The sequence below is a fragment of the Eublepharis macularius genome, chromosome 11 (genome assembly GCF_028583425.1).
Source record: "Eublepharis macularius isolate TG4126 chromosome 11, MPM_Emac_v1.0, whole genome shotgun sequence".
Classification (NCBI taxonomy): Eukaryota; Metazoa; Chordata; class Lepidosauria; order Squamata; family Eublepharidae; genus Eublepharis; species Eublepharis macularius.
Genome location: NC_072800.1, coordinates 86,077,848 through 86,096,780, shown reverse-complemented (window position 1 = coordinate 86,096,780; position 18,933 = coordinate 86,077,848). Strand labels below are relative to the sequence as shown.

Here is an 18,933-nt window from a genome sequence, read left to right as displayed (position 1 = left end):
TACTAGATCAAATCAAGCTGGAATTCTCCTTAGAAGCTAAAATGACAAGACTAAAGCTATCGTACTTTGGGCACATCATGAGAAGACAAGATTCTCTGGAAAAGTCAATAATGCTAGGAAAAGTGGAAGGCAGCAGGAAAAGAGGAAGACCTAAAACAAGATGGCTGGACTCAATAAAAGAAGCCACGTCCTCCAGTTTGCAGGATCAGAGTAGGTCTGTTAGAGATAGGACGTTTTGGAGGTCTTTCATTCATAGGGTCGCCATAGGTCGGAAACGACTTGATGGCACGTAACACACACACACTAATGACATAAATAAATAATAAATAAATAAAATATCCTCTTAATTGCTCATAGGCCTTTGACTTAGTAATAAGTAAAGGAGCTCTATTAGGCAAGATACTGTAATTTGTACCAATGCATTACATAGTAGGAAACTGTAGAAGCTGTGGATAAGAGAGCGGGGGGGTGGGGGGAGAGAAATTCCTGGCCGAAGAGATTCTGCTGGGGAAGCGCTTTGTCAACAGGCAGTGAGGGAGTTCAGGTTGCATGATTGTCTTGCAGTGCGAGTTTGTTCGCAATCTCAAAGGTCATCTGGTCTCACCTACAGAATTTCCTTTCTTTTGCATTGTACGAGGCAGTCCCAATGCTGTGACTGAAGTTCCTTTGTAGATTGAAAGGCTTGGCTCAAAGCTCCAATTATTCTCATGGTTGGAAAGATGTGTCGGAAGATTTTGCGCCTCTGTTCGAGATGAGGTTTAGTTACCTGCCTGCAGGGCTTTCTTTCTGGGAAAAGAGGTGGTGGAACTCAGTGGGTTACCAGCACAGGGGGCAACTCTTGGCGGGAGGTGGTGCCCCTGGTACCACATGTGCGCGCGCAAAGTGCGTGCATGCTCCTAGGACCAATGGTGTCCCTTTAGGTCAGCTGGAACAAGGGAGGGGGGTTTAAAAGTTTAAATCACCCTTGGCGAAAATGGACACATGGCTGGTGGCCCCGTCCCCTGATCTCCAGACAGAGGGGAGTTTAAATTGCCCTCCATGGCAAGAGGGGAGTTTAAATTGCCCTCCATGGCAATCTAAACTCCCCTCTGTCTGGAGATCAGGGGACGAGGCCACCAGCCATGTGACCATTTTCAAAGGGTTCCAGAACTCCGTTCCCCCGCATTCCTACTGAAAACAAGCCCTGCCTGCCTGAGGGAATGCTCTTTTTTTTTTAATCTGGGGGGGAATCTGCTTTGTCTGGTAAGACAGGGTGGTATCTGAAGGCTAGAAGTGTGTGTGTGAGAGAGAGAGAGAGAGAGAGAGAGAGAGAGAGAGAGTCAAGAAATGCTAGCTTCTTTTCTAGGACTGCCAAACCCCAGTGTGGATGGAGTTCTCCAAGTTCTCAAAGCGGCGGTGGTTAGGAGAGAATTTTTTAAAAAACCACTAGTGTTGCCAGTGTGGAGACATAACTTCTGATGTTTTACCAGAGCATACACTGATTTTCTGTTCAGATCATATCTTTTGCCTTTTATTTCTGGCATTTTACCATAGAGTTTCCATTTATTCCTAGAGCAACCCACAGTTACTTCCAGGTTTTCTCTGGAAGTAATGTCTTGCTGGCGCCATTGCCCCTCACCATGTCCCTACCCCCAGCCTCCTGCTGGTTCCCAGGCTTGGCCTAGAAACACTGGTTTTTTTTCTAAGATAGCCTATAACTACTGGGCAATGCCCTTATCCATAAAAAGCTCCAGTTTATGAGTTCTGATTTGGTAGTGCCTCTCACTGTCAAATCCGTGTCTCTGTTTGGCTCCTTTTTATAGGGTTCTTTGTGAGCATGCACACTGGTTACTCTTGAACAGTTTCAAAATGGCGGCATGGAATATCAGTGCTGTTGCTTTAAGGCTGGCGCATAGGGAACTTCTTGGAAAAGGGATGGTAGTCACATGATTAGAATTTGTGCAGGATTTCAGGGCACCCTAAATCTTGGGGATGACTCTTGCTTTGTTAAATTCTGTATCATAAAAACGGTGTTAATCGCTGGTCTAAAAGGAAACTTACATGTGGCAGGAGGTAGAGTTCTATTGTGGACGGGAATGTCAAATATGAAAGGCAGTGCTTGCTTAACCCATACAGTGCAGCCCTAACAGCACTTTGCCGGGGGTAGGGCCCGTTGAATAGACCTGAGTAGGATTCTGTATAGACCTTCTTTGGATTGCTCTCTTATTGTGCCTTCTGCTTTCCCCCGGCAACTTCATTTGACAAACTTTTTTTTCCTGCCAAGTGGGGCTCCTGGTTAGTGTCTACCATCAACTATCTTCACGTTAACATAAAATGGCTGGATTCTGGACCTTATCCATTTCAAGTGCTGTATTTGCTATACCTTTTCCCTCCAGTGTTCCTCCATGTTAAAAAAAAGAAATCCTTGCAGTTAGTGAACTAACACATCATGGTAACAAGTTTATCATAGATGTTCCCGATATGCAAGTTTATCGGGAGTTTTTTCTCCCCGTGGGGGAAACATCAAAAAAATGACGAGGACCTCCCACCTGCCATTTAAAGTGGTAAATTCCAGAAGTCTCCTTCCGTATCATGTGTAGATGATCTTCTTTTACCAGGCCCTCCAGCGTTCTGCAGAGGACTCAAAGGCAGTGTTCTCAAGCGACGGTCCCTGTTTTTGTGTCAGCCCAGAAAATGCCCCCGGAACAGGCTCATTCCATCAGAGCGCCCAGCATTGCCCTTTTGGCTATTATCTCTGCTGTTGTTGGGATGAGGTTACTTGCTGAACATTCCTTCCTGCCGCCGTCATGCTGTTTTTCTTTATAGGCGCCTTGTCACATCTAGAGACAGCTAAGTTCCACTCAACACCGTCACACCCTGTATCTCTCCGTGGGGGGAAAAACGGATGAGGAAAATACTTCAAAAATATCCTCCCCGCATCGATTAAACAACAGTGCATCTTTCAAAATTAAGATTTAGCCAGGGGTGTGCTGATCTAGCCATTACTATTCCTTTTTGATTGTATCTGTTGTCACTTTCAATCCACATCTCTCTTGTGGCTGTCTTTGACAGTCCTTCGGTGTTGTTTATGGTATTTTCGTGGCACTTACACATGTATCCCACTTTTATGTATTGTACAGGCAACTGACACACCAATGACACTGAATAAATGTGGGCATTTTTCAAGTAACAGTTTGGTGCAAAGAAACGGGAAACGGTGTGAGAAGAGAGATTCTAGAGATTATTTTTCACATGTGGGAGAAGTGAGATTGAAATGGAAGTTTTTGCATCAAATCAGCAAGCTTGCGAACTTTGATCTTGCCCAAAGTCTCTGGGAAAGCCGCTAAACACCAAAGAATGACAAGGCTGACAGATCACATGAACAATTTAAGCATTTAAAATAGGGCCAGTGATTTATTGGCGTCAGGAAGCAGAAAACATACTATCTTTGGTCAATATGAACTGTGGAAGTAATGTATTTTTTGATCAGTAATGTATTTTTTTCCCCAAAGCAATCTTGCAATCTCATTTTTGAATGCTCCTCCTCATAAAATCACTAGTTTTGAAATCCTCACACGACACGTAGAAAATTAGTACACCAAGAAAGCCCATTTCTGTTCTGGGTTTACTAGCTTTCTGCATGCAGGGAGTTCTGCATACGAACACAACTTGGGCCAGAGCAAATTATTGGTTCCGTACCTTGTGATGCTTATAAGGGAAAGGTGCTAGCAATTCACAATGATTTCATTTGTGTTGCAGATAATTACTTCATAAAAGAGGGAAGTACAGATGTGTTACTGTGTGGCAACAGCTCAGATGCTGGGTGAGTATTATTTAAATGCAATTGAAGGAATAATGGTGAAACCGGCTATCATTATTTATTTGGATTATGGCATCTCTGTTCATCAGACGGTGCTTCATAGAGGAGGTATTGGTGTTGATAATAAGTGGCTTCTATGGGATATTATTGAAACAGTAAAGAGCCTCAATTAGAATTTTGTCAGGAAGAGAAGTTATGAACTGGCACTGTTTTGGAATATATGTATGTTTCGGTCATTGCATAATCCATTCAAGAACCTGCTGTTTTGTATTAGTGCAAAATGCCCCGTTGTCGTAACGGTTGCATATGGAGAGAGCAATTCAAGCAATTCAAACAACCAGCACATCTACCAAAATGTAGTCTGGGTGTTCCTTGGAAAGGAGGGGTCCTCACCTAAAGCTGGGTCCAGGCATGATGGAGAAGTGTTGGGTTGCTTCCTACGCAGCTGCAGCTGGGCTGGAATCACAACGAAAAGGTGCAGAGTTGCTCCCTGCTTTCCCCTTCTCAGTGGCAAATGGAAATGGACAGAATAGGCCCAAGGCTTTTGGGTGGCCTATGCAAACTGTGACCTTGGAGCCCCCTCCTCAATTCAATAGAGAGAAAAGCGAGCAGGGTCAACCTGACCGTATAGGCAACCGAGGACACCAAAGTTTCGGGAGTGCAGAAAGGGAAGAGAGGAGCCTTGTTTGGAGGCAGGGGATGCCCCCTCCTGGGTTTAGTGGGGTAGGCCACATGACCGTCCAAGCACGATGGCTTGGCCCTGTTTCCTTAGGCTGCAGTGCGCAACAGTGGTGGCAGGCCTGGATGCCCAGCCAATGTGGCACACCGTGTTACAGGCGGAGACTCCTAGGAGCTCTGGAGAGAGGCGGAAAGCCAGTGCACAGCCCAGACTGCAGTAAGGTGGCCAACTCCAGCTTGGGACATTTTGGGGGATTTGAGGGCAGCGCTTGGGAAGGGTAGAGTTTGGAGAGGAGAGATCTCAGCAGTGATGGAATACCATAGAGTCCATTTTCTCCAGGGGAAGTGATCTCGGTGGTCTGGAGATCAGTCGTAATTCCTGGAGATCTCCAGGCTCCACCTGGCAGATGGCAATCGTAGACTGCAATCACACCCCTCCCTCATTCCCCACTAACTTGTTCCAGTTGGGAAGGGGCACCCTTTGGGGTGGGTATATTCTTCCGTGTATCCCATACAAGCAGCCAGAGAAGAAGCTTCCTGGCATCGATCCAAATTGCCACCCAATCACCTGCCAGCGAGAGTTGGAGCTGTAAGTGCCTAGGTCTCTGCCTGTTAAGCACTGCCGTAGCAAGTGGAGGGGTGCAGCCAGGCGCAGTGGATGTGCCCCCTCTCTCCCTCTTCCTTCCAGCTTATCCTAGCTCTGCTGCATATGCAGTTGCAGGCGGCAGACTCGCAGCAGCACAAGAGCAAGGGGGGCTGAGAGGCCCAAGGTGGAGGAACAGCAGCTTAGCCATGGGGCTTTGGGGCCTCCTCCAACTACCATCTACTCTGGCACCCTAGGCACTTGCCTAGGTTTGCCTAATGGTCCCACCAGTCCTGGAAAGAGATAAAGTAGAATTACTGCTTACAGAGTTTGTGATCAGTTATTAGTTGGGAAGGTGATATGGCACAGCTCGATTTCATCACATCTCAGAAGCTAATAATAACATAATAATATAACATTAGATTTACGTACTACCCTTCAGGACAACTTAACGCCCACTCCGAGTAGTTTATAATGTGCGTTATTATTATCCCCAAGACAATCACCCTGCGAGGTGGGTGGGCTGAGAGAGCTCCGAGAAGCTGTGACTGACCCAAGGTCACCCAGATGGCTTCATGCGGAGGAGTGGGGAATCAAACCTGGCTCTCCAAATTAAAGTCCTGCTGCTCTTAACTGCTACACCAAACTGGCTCTCCAGGGTCAGTAGATGGATGGGAGGCCACCAGGGAAGATGGTCTGTGGAGGAAGGAAATAGCAAACCATCCATTTTTACATGTCATTAATGTTGCTCAACATCGTGCAACACTCACAGAATGGTGGTGTCTTCATGGCGTGATTTCTGACATCATTCCATTTTCATGGCGCGATGACTTCAGAAATCACACCATAAAGAAGCTCACGTTCTGTGAGTGTTGCGCAATGTTGCGTGATGTTAACGATGTGTGAAAACGGCCCATCTCTGCTCCTCACTTCCCTGTCTTTAGCGTTCTCATAACTCCTTAAAAATCGCTCTTGTTTTACTATTATATTTATGTCATGTTTGATTGTCTATTTAGCTTTATCCTTGCCATTGCTAAAAACTTTTCTGATATAGTAACTATATACTTCAGCTTTTTTATGTTTGTTTGTTATTGTGAAGCTATAAAAAAGTTTTTAAAGAGCCCCTGGCTGGGGTCGTCATTAAGTCAGCTGCCACTTGATGGCACACACATAGATGTAGTTGATTATTCATCTGCCATTAAGACAATCACTTGTTAAATAGAAATACATTGGCATATTTCCAAAATTTCCCAGTACCTTTTTAAGGAACTGATACAGAATTGAATTAATACCGTTCTAAGTAGAGTTACATCCTTCTAAACTAGAGGTGGGCATGAACCGAAATACAAACCAAAATTTGTCATGAACCGGGCTGGTTTGTGGTTCGCAAACCGGCAGTTCGTCAGAGTCCATTTCTGATGAACTGCCATGAACTGTAGGCTGGTTCGTTTAGTTCATTTTTCGTTTGTCGCTGCAGACAACCTGGCGTCAACCAATCAGTTTCCTAGGCAATGGGTGGGGAATGGGCTTTCTGCAGCCCCAGAAGTGACCTTCTGCTGTTCCAGAAGTGATGTTTTCACAAACCAAATGCACCAGTTTGCGCACCAGGGCAAGTTTGTGAAAGTTCATGGTTCGTGGTTCATGAAACACAACAAACCACGAACTGCACGGTTCAGTGTTTTCCCCGTTCATGTCCACCTCTATTCTAAATCCATTAACATCAACGGACCTCAAAGGGTGTAAATCATCTAGATTTGCTCTGAGAAGTTCTCACCCATTACTAGAAAGAAAAGCAGCCTTGAATGTTTTCACTTTTAATTTCCATATTACAATAATACGCTGGAACCAAAAATAGCCTTTCAACTGAAAGAATGTGTCCTGGATTCTTTGTCTCGCCAATTAACATTTGCCTTCCCTGATTAAAATTGGTTTTGCACTGATTAATCACTTAAAGCTTTAGCAGATCCGCCTATTGATTAAACCAGTCAAAGTTTTTAGCCTTTGTTTTTATAGATATTATATTCCGCTCCTCCCCCCTTTCCATTCACCAGATTCTCTGTTCTATCTGCAGAATGGGGAATCTCCCCTTCTGAGGGTCACTAATGGTGACGATGGGATGGCTTTCAGGCATGATAATACAATTTTCCAAACAGTGGGGGAGAAAAGAGGGGAGCTTCTTGCTTGATCCAACCCCGCTTCCCCTACCCCACATTCTTGGGGAGTCTTATTATCAACCCTCTCTCAACCCATTTAATTTCCCCCTGGAAAGTTGATAATGTGTTCCGCGTTGTGGATTCATTTTTTTTTTAAACAAAAGGTGAAGTGGTGGTAGGAGAACCAGAAATACAAGGGGGAGATTGATTGATGATTAACTCTAGTGATTTCCTGCTGGCGATGGAAGAACCAGGGGTGCTTTTGAAGTTCCTTCAGAAAATACTTGGAGGATATCTAATTCCAGAGGTGTAAATACTGTGATTGCAATGTAAAGACTGACAGGTAGTTTATGCAACGGGCAGATGATGTGGAAAAACTTCCTAGATTGCACTCGTTCAGAGAGTCAGACTGCAGGTAGGGAGTTATATGGTTGTATGTTCTCCAGATTAAAAACTCCAATAGAAAGCTGACACTTCGACGTGACTTTCATCTTGCCTCGTCCTTCAGTTGCTAGTTTTCTATGAGTGGGGAGAATTTTGTGGAGGAACTTTCAAGCATGCAGTTTCACTCCATTTGAAATTCTCACTGTCTAGGAACAATAGAAAGAGCAAGAGTCCAGAAGCACTAACAAAAATTGTGGTAGGGTATGAGCTTTTGTGAGCCACAGCTCACTTCTTCAGATACAGCTAGAATGTGAGTCTATCTGTTCTTATATCTTGGAGAGTGGAGTGATTGCAGAAGCTGAATGATAATAGCCGGTGAATGACAATGGCAGACGTGATTGAATAGGGTGGAGTATGCAGAGAGTTAGTGGGTGTAGAGAAATTCGCATTCGTAACGAGACATGAAGCCTAGGTCTCGATTCAGTCCAGGTGGATGCATAGTCTTGAGCTTTGTTATCAGTTGCAATTCAGCAGCCTAGAGGGACAGGGATGGTTAAGCTTTGCTGTTTGAATTTCTTTACTGTTTCACTACAGTTAAAGGCACAGGAAACATTTCTAGGGGTGGGGGAATTAAATGGCAACCTCATGACCAGTTTACACCAGCACAAGCAAGACCTAGATGGATATTGCCAAGAAAGCCACCTTGGCAAGCAAGAAGGAAAAAAATACAAGTCACTGGGGCCAGTGGAAACTGTACCGAGAAAGCACCTTTGGCAACTGCATCCTAGAGATTGTTGCTATAGAAACCTTAATTACTTCTCTCCTCTCTTGGACCCTAATTTTCATTTATAGATTGAGACTGAAGACATTTTTTTCTGCGCTATAGGAAGATGCATCTTTTTTTACAAGTGTATCGCCAGCATATTGTTTCACCTCCATCTATAAATACAAGCAATTTAGATAGAGAAGAAGGCCTTGTAAAGTTCTCTAGTGAATCTCATCCCTATTTTTAAAACATCTTAAGGGAACTATTTCTGTTGTTGCTGCCGCTGCTGTGCTTTGTTAGAAAATCCCTATAAGCATATGCAAAAAAAAAAAAAACCTTCACGAAGCACCAATTTTAATTGTTAGCCATTATGCAAAAATAATATATAAAAACAGTTTTGCATGTACTGCATGCCGTTTTTATTTGCGAAATCCTTCATTGGACTATGGACTCAACCATCACAATGCAAAAGAGTTAGTTTTGGATTAGACTTGCCAACTAATTTTTAAAAATTCTGGTGCTCCCCAAACCTAGGGAGGGTTGTAGACAGACATTGATAAAAACTCACTATTAGAGATGGGCACAAACTGAAATACAAAACGAAGTTCGTCGCGAACCAGGCCAGTTTTTGGTTTGCGAACCGGTGGGTCGTCAGAGCTCATTTCTGACGAACAGCGACAAATCGCTATGATTTTTAGAGCAGTTCATTTGGTTCATTTTTCAGTCTGTCACTACAGACAGCCTGGTGCCAATCGATCTGTTACCTAGGCAACGGTGCGGGGGGGGGGCTTTCTGCAGTCCTTCTGCAGCCCTGGAAGTGACGTACATATGAACCAAACAAACTGGTTCACGAACCAGGCAAGTTCATGGTGGTTCATGATTCGTGGTTTGTGAAATGCAACAAACTGCAGTGAACCACCATTTTCCTGCTTTGTGCCCATCTCTACTCAGTATCAATGTCTGGCCTGTCTTTTTTCACAACAACCCTATGAGGTCGGTTAGATTGAGAGAGAACAAGAGAAAGTGCAACTGGGCATGGGGAAGCATGCAAGGAGTGGAGGTGGAATTCCCTAGTCGACACCTCCTCTTTCTTCAGACCTTTGCCAACCCTGCCTCCTCTTGCTTAGCAGAATGTAAGATGGGAAACATTTTTACAAAACATTTGCATAGCAAAAGGTGGTGGTGGAAAGTGCTGTCAGACAGCTGACTTATGGCGACCCTGTGGAGTTTTCAAGGCAAGAGATATTCAGTGATGCTTTACATTGCCTGTCTCTGTAGTAGTCTCCCATCCAAGTACTAAGTTGGGCCTACCCTACTTAACTTTCAAGATCTAATGAGATCGGGCTAGCCTGGGCCATCCCAGGTCAGGGTCTAGTATAAGGTAGCTGGTGTCAAATCCATTTTTGTGCAAATATTTTACAGTGTTAGAAGACAGCCTCAGTTTACTATATTTCAGTTAAGTACTTGTGCTTTAATGGTTTTCTTCAATGCAAGGTAGTATGGCCAGATTTTTACAGTCCTCAACTGATACTGGTTAACCAGCTATTGTATTTCATCTATTCGATATATTGCAATGCCTAGTGGGTGTTTGTGAGTCGGCTCTATAGTAGCGTTTTCTTTTTCTTTGTAAATTGTCTTCCTCCTCCCCAGTTTCTCAGCACATTGTTTGGCTTGCTCACCCAGAATATTTTGATAATGTAAGAATACAGAAGGAGCTGAAGTATCTAACTCTTTCAGCAAGAATTGATTGGTCCTTTGTGTATGTATGTGCTATCAAGGTGCAACCGACTTACAGTGACCCCAGCAAGGGGCTGTCAAGGCAAGTGAGGAGCAGAGGTGGTTTGCCATTGTCTTCCTCTGCAGAGCAAACCCAGTCTTTCTTGATGATCTCCCATCCAAGTTCTGGCTGACCCTACTTTGCTTCTGAGATGTAACAAGATCTGGATGTACCATGTCATCTTTCCTCAACAATTGGCTAGTCTTTCTTGGTGGTCTTCCATCCAAGTTCTGACCAGGGGCAACCCCACTTAGCTTCCATGGTCTAACAAGATCTGGCTATACTATGTCACCTTTCCTCCCCAATTGGCTTACCATTAAAGTTCCCAGTGGGCAACTGGTGACCAGAAATGAGCCCAGCCTCCACTGTGCTAGTAGTTCAGTTCAGACCTGACCAACGACAAGCACCTAAGCTGTGCTTCCAGAGTGCTGAATTCCTCCGCAGCTCTGTGGTTCCAATGCCTTGTTTTGTGGCCCCGAACTGTGCTTCACCCTTGGTGGAGGTGGTACCAAGTATTGGGCACCCCTAAACCCATGTTAGTAAGAGATAAAGGTCCCATCAGGGTATCAGCTTCCCCGTAATAAAACACTCATTCCATTTTGTGATGTTTAACACAATACCTTAGCATTTTGGTTGTTGTGGATTTTCCGGGCTGTATAGCCGTGGTCTTGGCATTGTCGTTCCTGATGTTTTGCCAGCAACTGTGATTGGCATCTTCAGAGGTGTAGCACCAAAAGGCAGAGATCTCTCAGTGTCACAGTGTGGAGAAGATGCTAACAGATAATTTATATCTACTCAGGAAGGTGGGTTTGGGCTGAGTCATCCTGTAAGAGTTTCCCAGGGTGTGGAATGTTAATGGAGGGAGGCTTCACTGTATCCTGAGGAGGTTCTTTTGTATATGGATTGGTGCTTGATATGCTAATCTTCTCTGCAGGGCTATTGTAGGATGTAGAGTATTTTGTTAGCCTGGTGTTTTTCAGGACTGAAAACCATGCTCTATCCTTAGCATTTTATCACTATGGATGCAGTGGCATCAGAGTACTGCCGCTAAACACGGAGGTTCCATTTAGCTTTCCGTGGCTCATACCCCTTGCTCCTTCAAGACATGGCCTAACTCTTTCGAAAACCCATCTATGCTGAATATATTTGCCCCTTACCTATTCCTGTTAGAGATGTCCAATCACGGTTGCCGTTTTGACAAAAAGGCCTTTTAAATTTCCAGCATGAGTGCCAACCCATGATGTTGATTATGTCCTAATGGGTAGATTGATGTTGTCAACTGTTTCTTAATCAATAGGAGCTGTAATTTTTATTGTGATTAATTGTGTGGATGTTTGTCTGGAAAGATGCTTTCAACTAATGGAATATGCTAGTGTTGCCAATCCCTGTAAATAAGCAGATAAGTTAATATCTTGTCAGACTCATTTTCCCTCCTGGCTATTGGCCTCACTGTTGTGTGAGAGATGTTTGCCAGAAATCCAGATGGGAAGATTTATTAAAAACTTTCTCTAAATCCTGCAGGAATCTTTTGGTGTCAAACCCTCCCGCTGGAAAGTCTCTCGGCTCTTTCCCTGTTATCTCTGATAACCTTTCCATTTCTGCTTTTTTGGAGTTAAAGGGTTTTTCTCCCCCACACCTTTTAGTGCTAATGAGCTTCTTAATTACTGATATTTTAAAAATAATTTTTTGGTTTTTCTTTTGGTATTTTTCTTCTCCTGATACAGTCAGGACCCAACGCAGGTGACAACAATTGATGTATTACAAAATTAAGAAATACTCTGTGAAATTGATTAAAACACAAAAATAAAAAAAACAAGTTATTAAAACAGATAGTTTAAAAGTTAAAGCAGAACCCGTTCAAACTGCTGCATACAATCATTAAAAATTTTTTTTTACAGCATTCCTGGAAGGCCCCAAAGATAGTTTCCTGCCTTACCCCTACTAGACTTGTTCTATAGCAGCAAAGGCAGGAAAAGAAAAGGCCCAGGTACAGACAAGCAAGGCTTTTTTTCTGGGAAAAGTGGTGGTGGAACTCAGTGGGTTGCCAGCACAGGGGGCAACTCCTGGTGGGAGGTGGTGCCCCTGGAACCACATGCGCACGCGCAGAGTGCATGCACGCTCCCAGGACTGCACAATGATTTCATTTTGGGTCAACTGGAACAAGGGGGGAATTTTTTAAAGTTTAAATCGCCCTTGGCGAAAATGGTCACACGGCCGGTGGCCCCGCCCCCTGATCTCCAGACAGAGGGGAGTTTAGATTGCCCTCTGCGCCAGCGGCAATCTAAACTCCTCTCTTTCTGGAGATCAGGGGGCGGGGCCACCGGCCATGTGACCATTTTCAAAAGGTTCTGGAACTCTGTTCCACCGCGTTCCAGCTGAAAAAAAGCCCTGCAGACAAACATAATGATGTCACACAGAAGTGGGAAAACCCGGAAAAGTGAGAAAAACCAGAGGTGATGACAGGTAGCTCTAGGAATCGCTGGAAAGGTGATTCCTAGAGCTACTTGCTTCTGGGTTTTCCCGAAAGTGACGTTGTCACACTGATGACAGCACTAGGTTTTTAAAATCCCCCAGTGAGATGACAACGAGAGCTCAGTGTGGGGGATAACCTTATCTCCTCCCATGGCTTGGCAGCTCTACACAGATCCTGTCCTCAAAGAACTTGGAGATGGGGTATCAGGTTGTAAGTTTAGAGCAACAAGACAGTAGCATGGCAAAGCACCAGATTCCAAAAGGCATCTTGTTAAGTCCCTGGGTAGGTTATGGGTCTGATGATATTTGATGTCAGATCTTGATGACAGGTGTGTGTCCCGCTAAGGGTTTTTTATCACGGACCACATGGGACTCCTCTTTCACTGATGCTCTTTATTCCTTACGGTTTTTTGTTGCGCAGGACGTGTCCGAAAGGATACGGCTGCTATAAGGCTGGCGACAACCCAGACTACGGCTTCACGAGCTTTGATACTTTCGGCTGGGCTTTTCTCTCCTTGTTCCGCCTCATGACTCAGGATTGCTGGGAACGCCTCTATCAACAGGTAGAAGATTGTTTTGTTTAAATTAAAGAGAAAAAGACAAACTGGTGAAGCCAGTTCAGTTTCCCCTACGAGTTTGTGAGTTAGTAATGTTGATTCACAATCATAGGGAGTGTGGCTTCCCTGTGGGGAAAGTCCTGTGTGATTGTCTTTGAATGACACAACTATGTGAGTGGAACTGATTGGGTGATCTTTTCCACATGATTAGCGGGTCCAGGAGAGAGGGTTCTGATTGGATGAGAAAGACCCATGTGGTCATCCCACCCATGCTATTGAGGTAATCCGGGGGTCCTCAACATGGTGCCTGTGGGCGCCATTGTGCCCACTGAAACCTTTCCTAGTGCCCACCAAATGTTTTTAGTAAGTGGGTGTGGCCAGTTGGGGCTTTTGCCAAGCATGGTTTCTGCTTCGCCACTCCAGTTTGCTTGGCTGTGCACATTTTGAAAAATATTGCTTTGGCAGAAGCTGCTTCCACAACATAAGGATAACAACAACAACAACATTTGATTTATATACCACCCTTCAGGACAATTAAAGCCCACTCAGAGTGGTTTACAAAGTATGTTATTATTATCCCCACAACAATAATCACCCTGTGAGGTGGGTGGGGCTGAGAGAGCTCCAGAGACTGTGACTAACCCAAGGTCACCCAGCTGGCTTCAAGCGGAGGGGTGGTGAATGAAACCTGGTTCTCCAGATTAGAGTCCCACGCTCTTAATCACCACACCAAACTGGCTCTCTGAATCCTTACTGACAAAGTAAGATGTAGCAGCCATTTTACGACTGGCTCTACCTCCTGCAGCAGTCATTTTGTGGCAGCCATTTTGTGGCTGCACACCACACTGTGTCAGAATTCCAAATGTGCCTGCAGGCTCAAAAAGTTTGGGGACTCCTGAGGTAGTGACATGCCCCCCACGTGTGGTGGAAATCACACCACAAGAAAATTGCTCCAGTGTGAACAGGGCCACAGTTAGCCACAAGTCCAGAGGTTTGAGTCCATGTACAGGGCTCCTATGCACACATGAAGCTTTTCGGATGAAGGTTACCCTTATGTTATGCGTTGGGCTTCTTTTTTTTTTTTAACATGAGCGGTAATGAACTCTTATATGCACATGGTACTTTTTCCAGTGAAGAGAGCAAAAAACTGACTCATGCCACCAGTTTGGTACATACTGCTGGCAAAATCTGCTCACATCTTAGGCATAATTGTTAAATTCCCTTGCAAGCATTGACGCAATCCAGTGACCAGGGCACGTGGGTAGATTCTGGCTCCACAAATGCTTTGTAGGTGGGTAAAAAAATGAAGTTTGCTACAGCGCCCCATACTACATGTGCATTTACATTTGTGTGGTGACGGGAGGGTGTATGCTTGTAAATAAAAATTGGTATTACTGTCCCCATGAGACAATAGCAGTGTTTTTTCTGAAAATGGATGAGATACAGGCTCACACTGATTTCCTTTTAAAAAAATTGGGAGGGGGTGGCTTTTTGTTTTTTGGCTTTTTTTGTTTTTTAAATTTTAAATTTTGTTTTACACCGATTTCCAAAGACTTTGTGTTTAAAATCCCCAGTGGGTTGTGCCCCAATAAGATGCCATGAGATTAACAAAGCAGGGACCTGTACAACTCAGTGCCGTGGCCCTGATCTGACTGAAGAGTCCTTCGGGTACCAGACGGATTAGGATAACACCCTGTTGCAAGAGACTTTAGGGAGGAATACGGGGAAAGAATAATAACTGCATTCCATCAAGCTGCAACCGACTCATGGCACACCCATAAAGTTCCATCCCGTGGGGTTTCCAAGGCAAGAAATGAGCAAAGTTGGTTTGCCGTTGCCTTCTTCTGCATAGCAATTCCACTCTACGTGGTGTTCTCCCATCCAGGTTCTAATCATGGATGGCCATGCTTAGCTCTCAAGCTCTGATGGGGACAGGCTAGTGTGGGCTATTAGGCTGCTACGAACCCCCCTTCAATATCAATGACATCACCGGAAGTGTGTCATTGACATAACTGATTTGCATATGCCCCCCCCTGACATCACCTATCCTGGCTGTTTTGGACCCAATCCTGGCCATTCAGGGCCAAAATTGGGCCCAAAATGACAAAAAGGGGCTGAAAATGGCCGAAAAGGGGCACAAAATGGTCAGGATTCAGCTGCTGCTGAGCGAAAGAGTGATCCACCACCCGTCAGAGGCCCGATCCTGGTTGTTTTGGGACCAATCCTGGCAGTTTGGGGCCTGATCCTGGCCATTTTAGGCCCAAATTGGACCGTTTTGGCCCCGATCCAGGCGAAAACAGGCCCCAAACGGCCAAATATCAGGTAGGCGGGGCCACTTGACATGTGATTTTTTTGGAGAACTACTGGAACTCAAAATGAGCCCTGCAGCCATCCATTTTAATAACCCTAAATGACTCTTTAATTTCTGTCTGTTCAGACTCTTAGATCTGCTGGCAAGATCTACATGCTTTTTTTTATGCTGGTCATCTTCCTGGGATCGTTTTATCTAGTCAACTTGATCTTGGCTGTGGTGGCCATGGCTTATGAAGAGCAGAACCAAGCCACTATTGCCGAAACTGAAGCAAAGGAAAGGAAGTTTCGGGAAGCCATGGATGCACTGAAGAAAGAGCAGGAGGTCGGTAAACCTTCCCGCCAGAGGCTTCTGAGCCATCTATCTTGGTTGCTTATCAGGCATATTGTAGATTTGCTTTCCCTTTATGTAGAGGGCTGTCTGATACACACAATGGCTTGGATGTGCAGTTCAGCTTGAACACTATCTTGTGCAACAATGCCGTTTTCTCCCTATATATTATAGTGTTCAGAAATTAGTTGAACAAGTTCTTGCACAAGTGGAAACACAAATGAGGATGCAATAAGTTTGACTGTGGGTCTTTCCCATGCATTTCTGCTTGTGCGAGAGCTCTAGCACAAGTGGAAATTGTGCCTAGTGATTTCTGTACGGGCTCATTCCAATACCATTCCCATATCATTCCCATTTCGCTCAGCAAAGTTGAAAGGATTCTGCCAACTTAAGCAGCTTTTCCTCTGGCAGAGACTCTTGGGCTGGAGGAAAGCCCAAGTAGTAGGATTTTACATTAGAGAAATTGTGCACATGACATATATACCACTGTGTCCAGCCCTGTGTGTTCTTACAGTCATGAGACGTAGTATTTTGCCACTCAGGCCAGTGCAGCCGATAGCAAAATAGATACATATGCATTTATCACACACAAAACGGCAAATGGGCATTGCACATCTCCCCCTGGCCCCGCACGGTTGTGATATCCAGAGAGCAAAATCAACATGTGTGATCATCCCCCTACCATGTAATGTGTTAACTGGTGGTGCATATGTGAAACGCCAGTTAAAAAACAGGCATTTCATTATTATCACCATCTTCAAAGATATTTGCATGCTTACTAGAGGGAAATTAATAGCTTTTCATTCTATATTTGCAGCCCTTGCCATTAGTTCAAGTTAATTAGCATTCTTTTCAGATTGGCTTTATTGATCCTCCAACTTCAAACAGCCATCAGTATCCCATTATTCGGTGAGAAGGAGAATAGGTGGGGTCAGCTGTTTAAACACGGCAGTTGTTGTTCTTGTACAAATAAAACAATGCATTGAGCATGAGCCAGGCACATCAGTGCACAGATGTAATACAATAGCAGTGATTAGCGTCAATGAACCTCCCTCCCCTTGCGTGGGGTGGAGGGGGGGTCACCCTTAGTTACCGTGGCTATTGTGAGCGGACATGGCTTTGAAAGTGACATCAGATTTAGCTTGCTCTTTCAGAAGGGTAAAAAAAAAAATCGTCAGGCCGGATCCTAATTCTGATGAAGGCACATCCATGCTCAGAGCCAAATGCTCTCCTTGGGACAGAATGATCAGGTACTCCCTTGTTACGGCTTCAGAGCAGAGATCAAAATGCCCTGCTCAGTCCAAAAGTTATATCCCTGCACTCAGAGCGGAGCTGCCTAGTTCACAGAACGCAGCGATAGGCTCCAAACTGTGTGCCATTTTAGAGCCAAGCCACAAGTGACGCCTGACAGGAGTTGGACACGTGTCAGGTTTCCGAAAATTTAAATGGGAAATGTAGGCATCCTTTCTTACTACTGCTGACGGCTCAGGAAGCTTCCCGCTCCTGCTTCGTGCTGACCGCAGCCTGCCTGGCCTTTGTGGGCACTTCCTGCCCCCGCTTCGTTGTCCAGCCAGCCGGTGCCTGGCTCTCTGGAAGCCCCCCTGGCAGGTGAAGCAGGCACAGGGCATGCGAGGCGTGGGAAGCTTCCTGAGCAGCCCTACCTCCTGCAGGAGCTCGCGTGGCTCTCTGGTCCGAGACAGAGCAGGAGGGGAGCCACAGAGGCTGGAAGGGGTGTGCTGCCGCTGGCAGCGAAGCAGGCACAGAGCTGCCCTCCTGCTTAGAAAGCTTCCCGCACCTCGCATACCCCGTGCCTGCTTCACTCGCCGGGGGGGGGGGGGGCTTCCAGAGAGCCAGGCACCGGTGGAGAGAGGCAGGCAGACCTGATCCCATGGGAGGGGAGCTGCAGAGGCCTCTTGGATGACGAAGCAGGGGCAGGAAGAACCCACAAAGGCCGAAGCAAGAGCGGGAAGCTTCCTGAGCTGTCAGCAGTAGTAAGACAGGACGCCTACATTTCCCATAGAAACTTTCAGAAACCTGGCACCTGTCCAACTCCTATCAGGCGTCACTTGTAGCTTGGCTCTTTGCGTCAAGTGCTCCCATCTGAGGGTGGGCAAGTCAACAAGCCAGACTGGAGGTGCTTGCTTAGGAATGCATTGCCCAGATTGCAGAGGTGCAGCTGCTCTTAGCAGGGATTGGTCTCTTTGGGAACGTCGGGTTCTCAGGACACTGCTCAGTTGCCCTTCTTCAACTGACAGCCCCTTCTGGTGCAGGGCAAAAGGAATTGGTGCCAGGCTTGATAGTTCCAGTATTCAGACCTCTCTGTGTGTGTGTGTGTGTGTGTGTGTGTGTGAGTGTGCGTGTGCATATCGGAGGGATATTCTTGCCCAGCATTCCTCTGAGTCTTCCTGCTGTGATTTGCTGTGCTTGCAAATGGAAAAGAGCCAGTATGTATCTTGGACGCACAAAACTCTCATCCCACATGTGATACAAAGTCGTCGTGTTGTTCCCTAATGAGCACAAGGACTTTGACTCTCTCTACACGAGACGCCTTGGCACGTGTTCGTCAAGTGTAGAGAAACACAACGTTTGCTGGGAAGCGTAGTTTGAAAAGGCAGATCCAGCAGAGAGCGCTCCTCAGAGGGTTTGTTAATTTCATCTTCGCCTCCCAGAAGGCTCTGTCAATTTCACCTCTCCTATCTAAAACTGTGTGGCATCGCAACCAGAGGGCAGCAAGGAACGGAAATGGGCTGGAGCTGCCTTCCAGAGCTGGGCTTTGTTATAATGGGCTGAAGTTTCCCTTCTGGCATTTCACAGCCCCTTCCCACAGCTCCAGTGTAGCGCAAACCCTTTGCCCTGCCGCCAGCTCTGTCTTTTTCAACTACCCTTCCCGGCTAACATTGCATCTCCCGACACGTGTTCGTCATGTGTCAGATGCCTCGTATAGACATCTTCATAGACTTTCTTCATGCAGGGAGTTTTTAATATAAGAGTATAGAAAAGCGCCTTATCCTCCAGCAGGGTAAGGCCACCATAATCTAAGTGTGGACTATAGAAAAAACTGGAGGAGACAGTAGTCTTTTTTAAAAAATTACATATTTTAATTTAAAAAGCAGAGTGATAATA

At 45.5% G+C, this 18,933-nt stretch overlaps 1 protein-coding gene across 2 annotated transcripts in view; it reads left to right on the top strand.

Annotated features, from left to right (window-relative positions):
* Positions 1 to 18,933, top strand: part of SCN5A (sodium voltage-gated channel alpha subunit 5) — a 306,477-nt gene that overhangs the window by 85,989 nt on the left and 201,555 nt on the right. For both annotated transcript variants that reach the window (XM_054990894.1, XM_054990895.1), the window contains exons 7-9: positions 3,739 to 3,802; positions 13,034 to 13,175; positions 15,607 to 15,804. In XM_054990894.1, the coding sequence (XP_054846869.1) occupies positions 3,739 to 3,802; positions 13,034 to 13,175; positions 15,607 to 15,804 (404 nt within the window). The remainder of the gene's footprint in view (positions 1 to 3,738; positions 3,803 to 13,033; positions 13,176 to 15,606; positions 15,805 to 18,933) is intronic.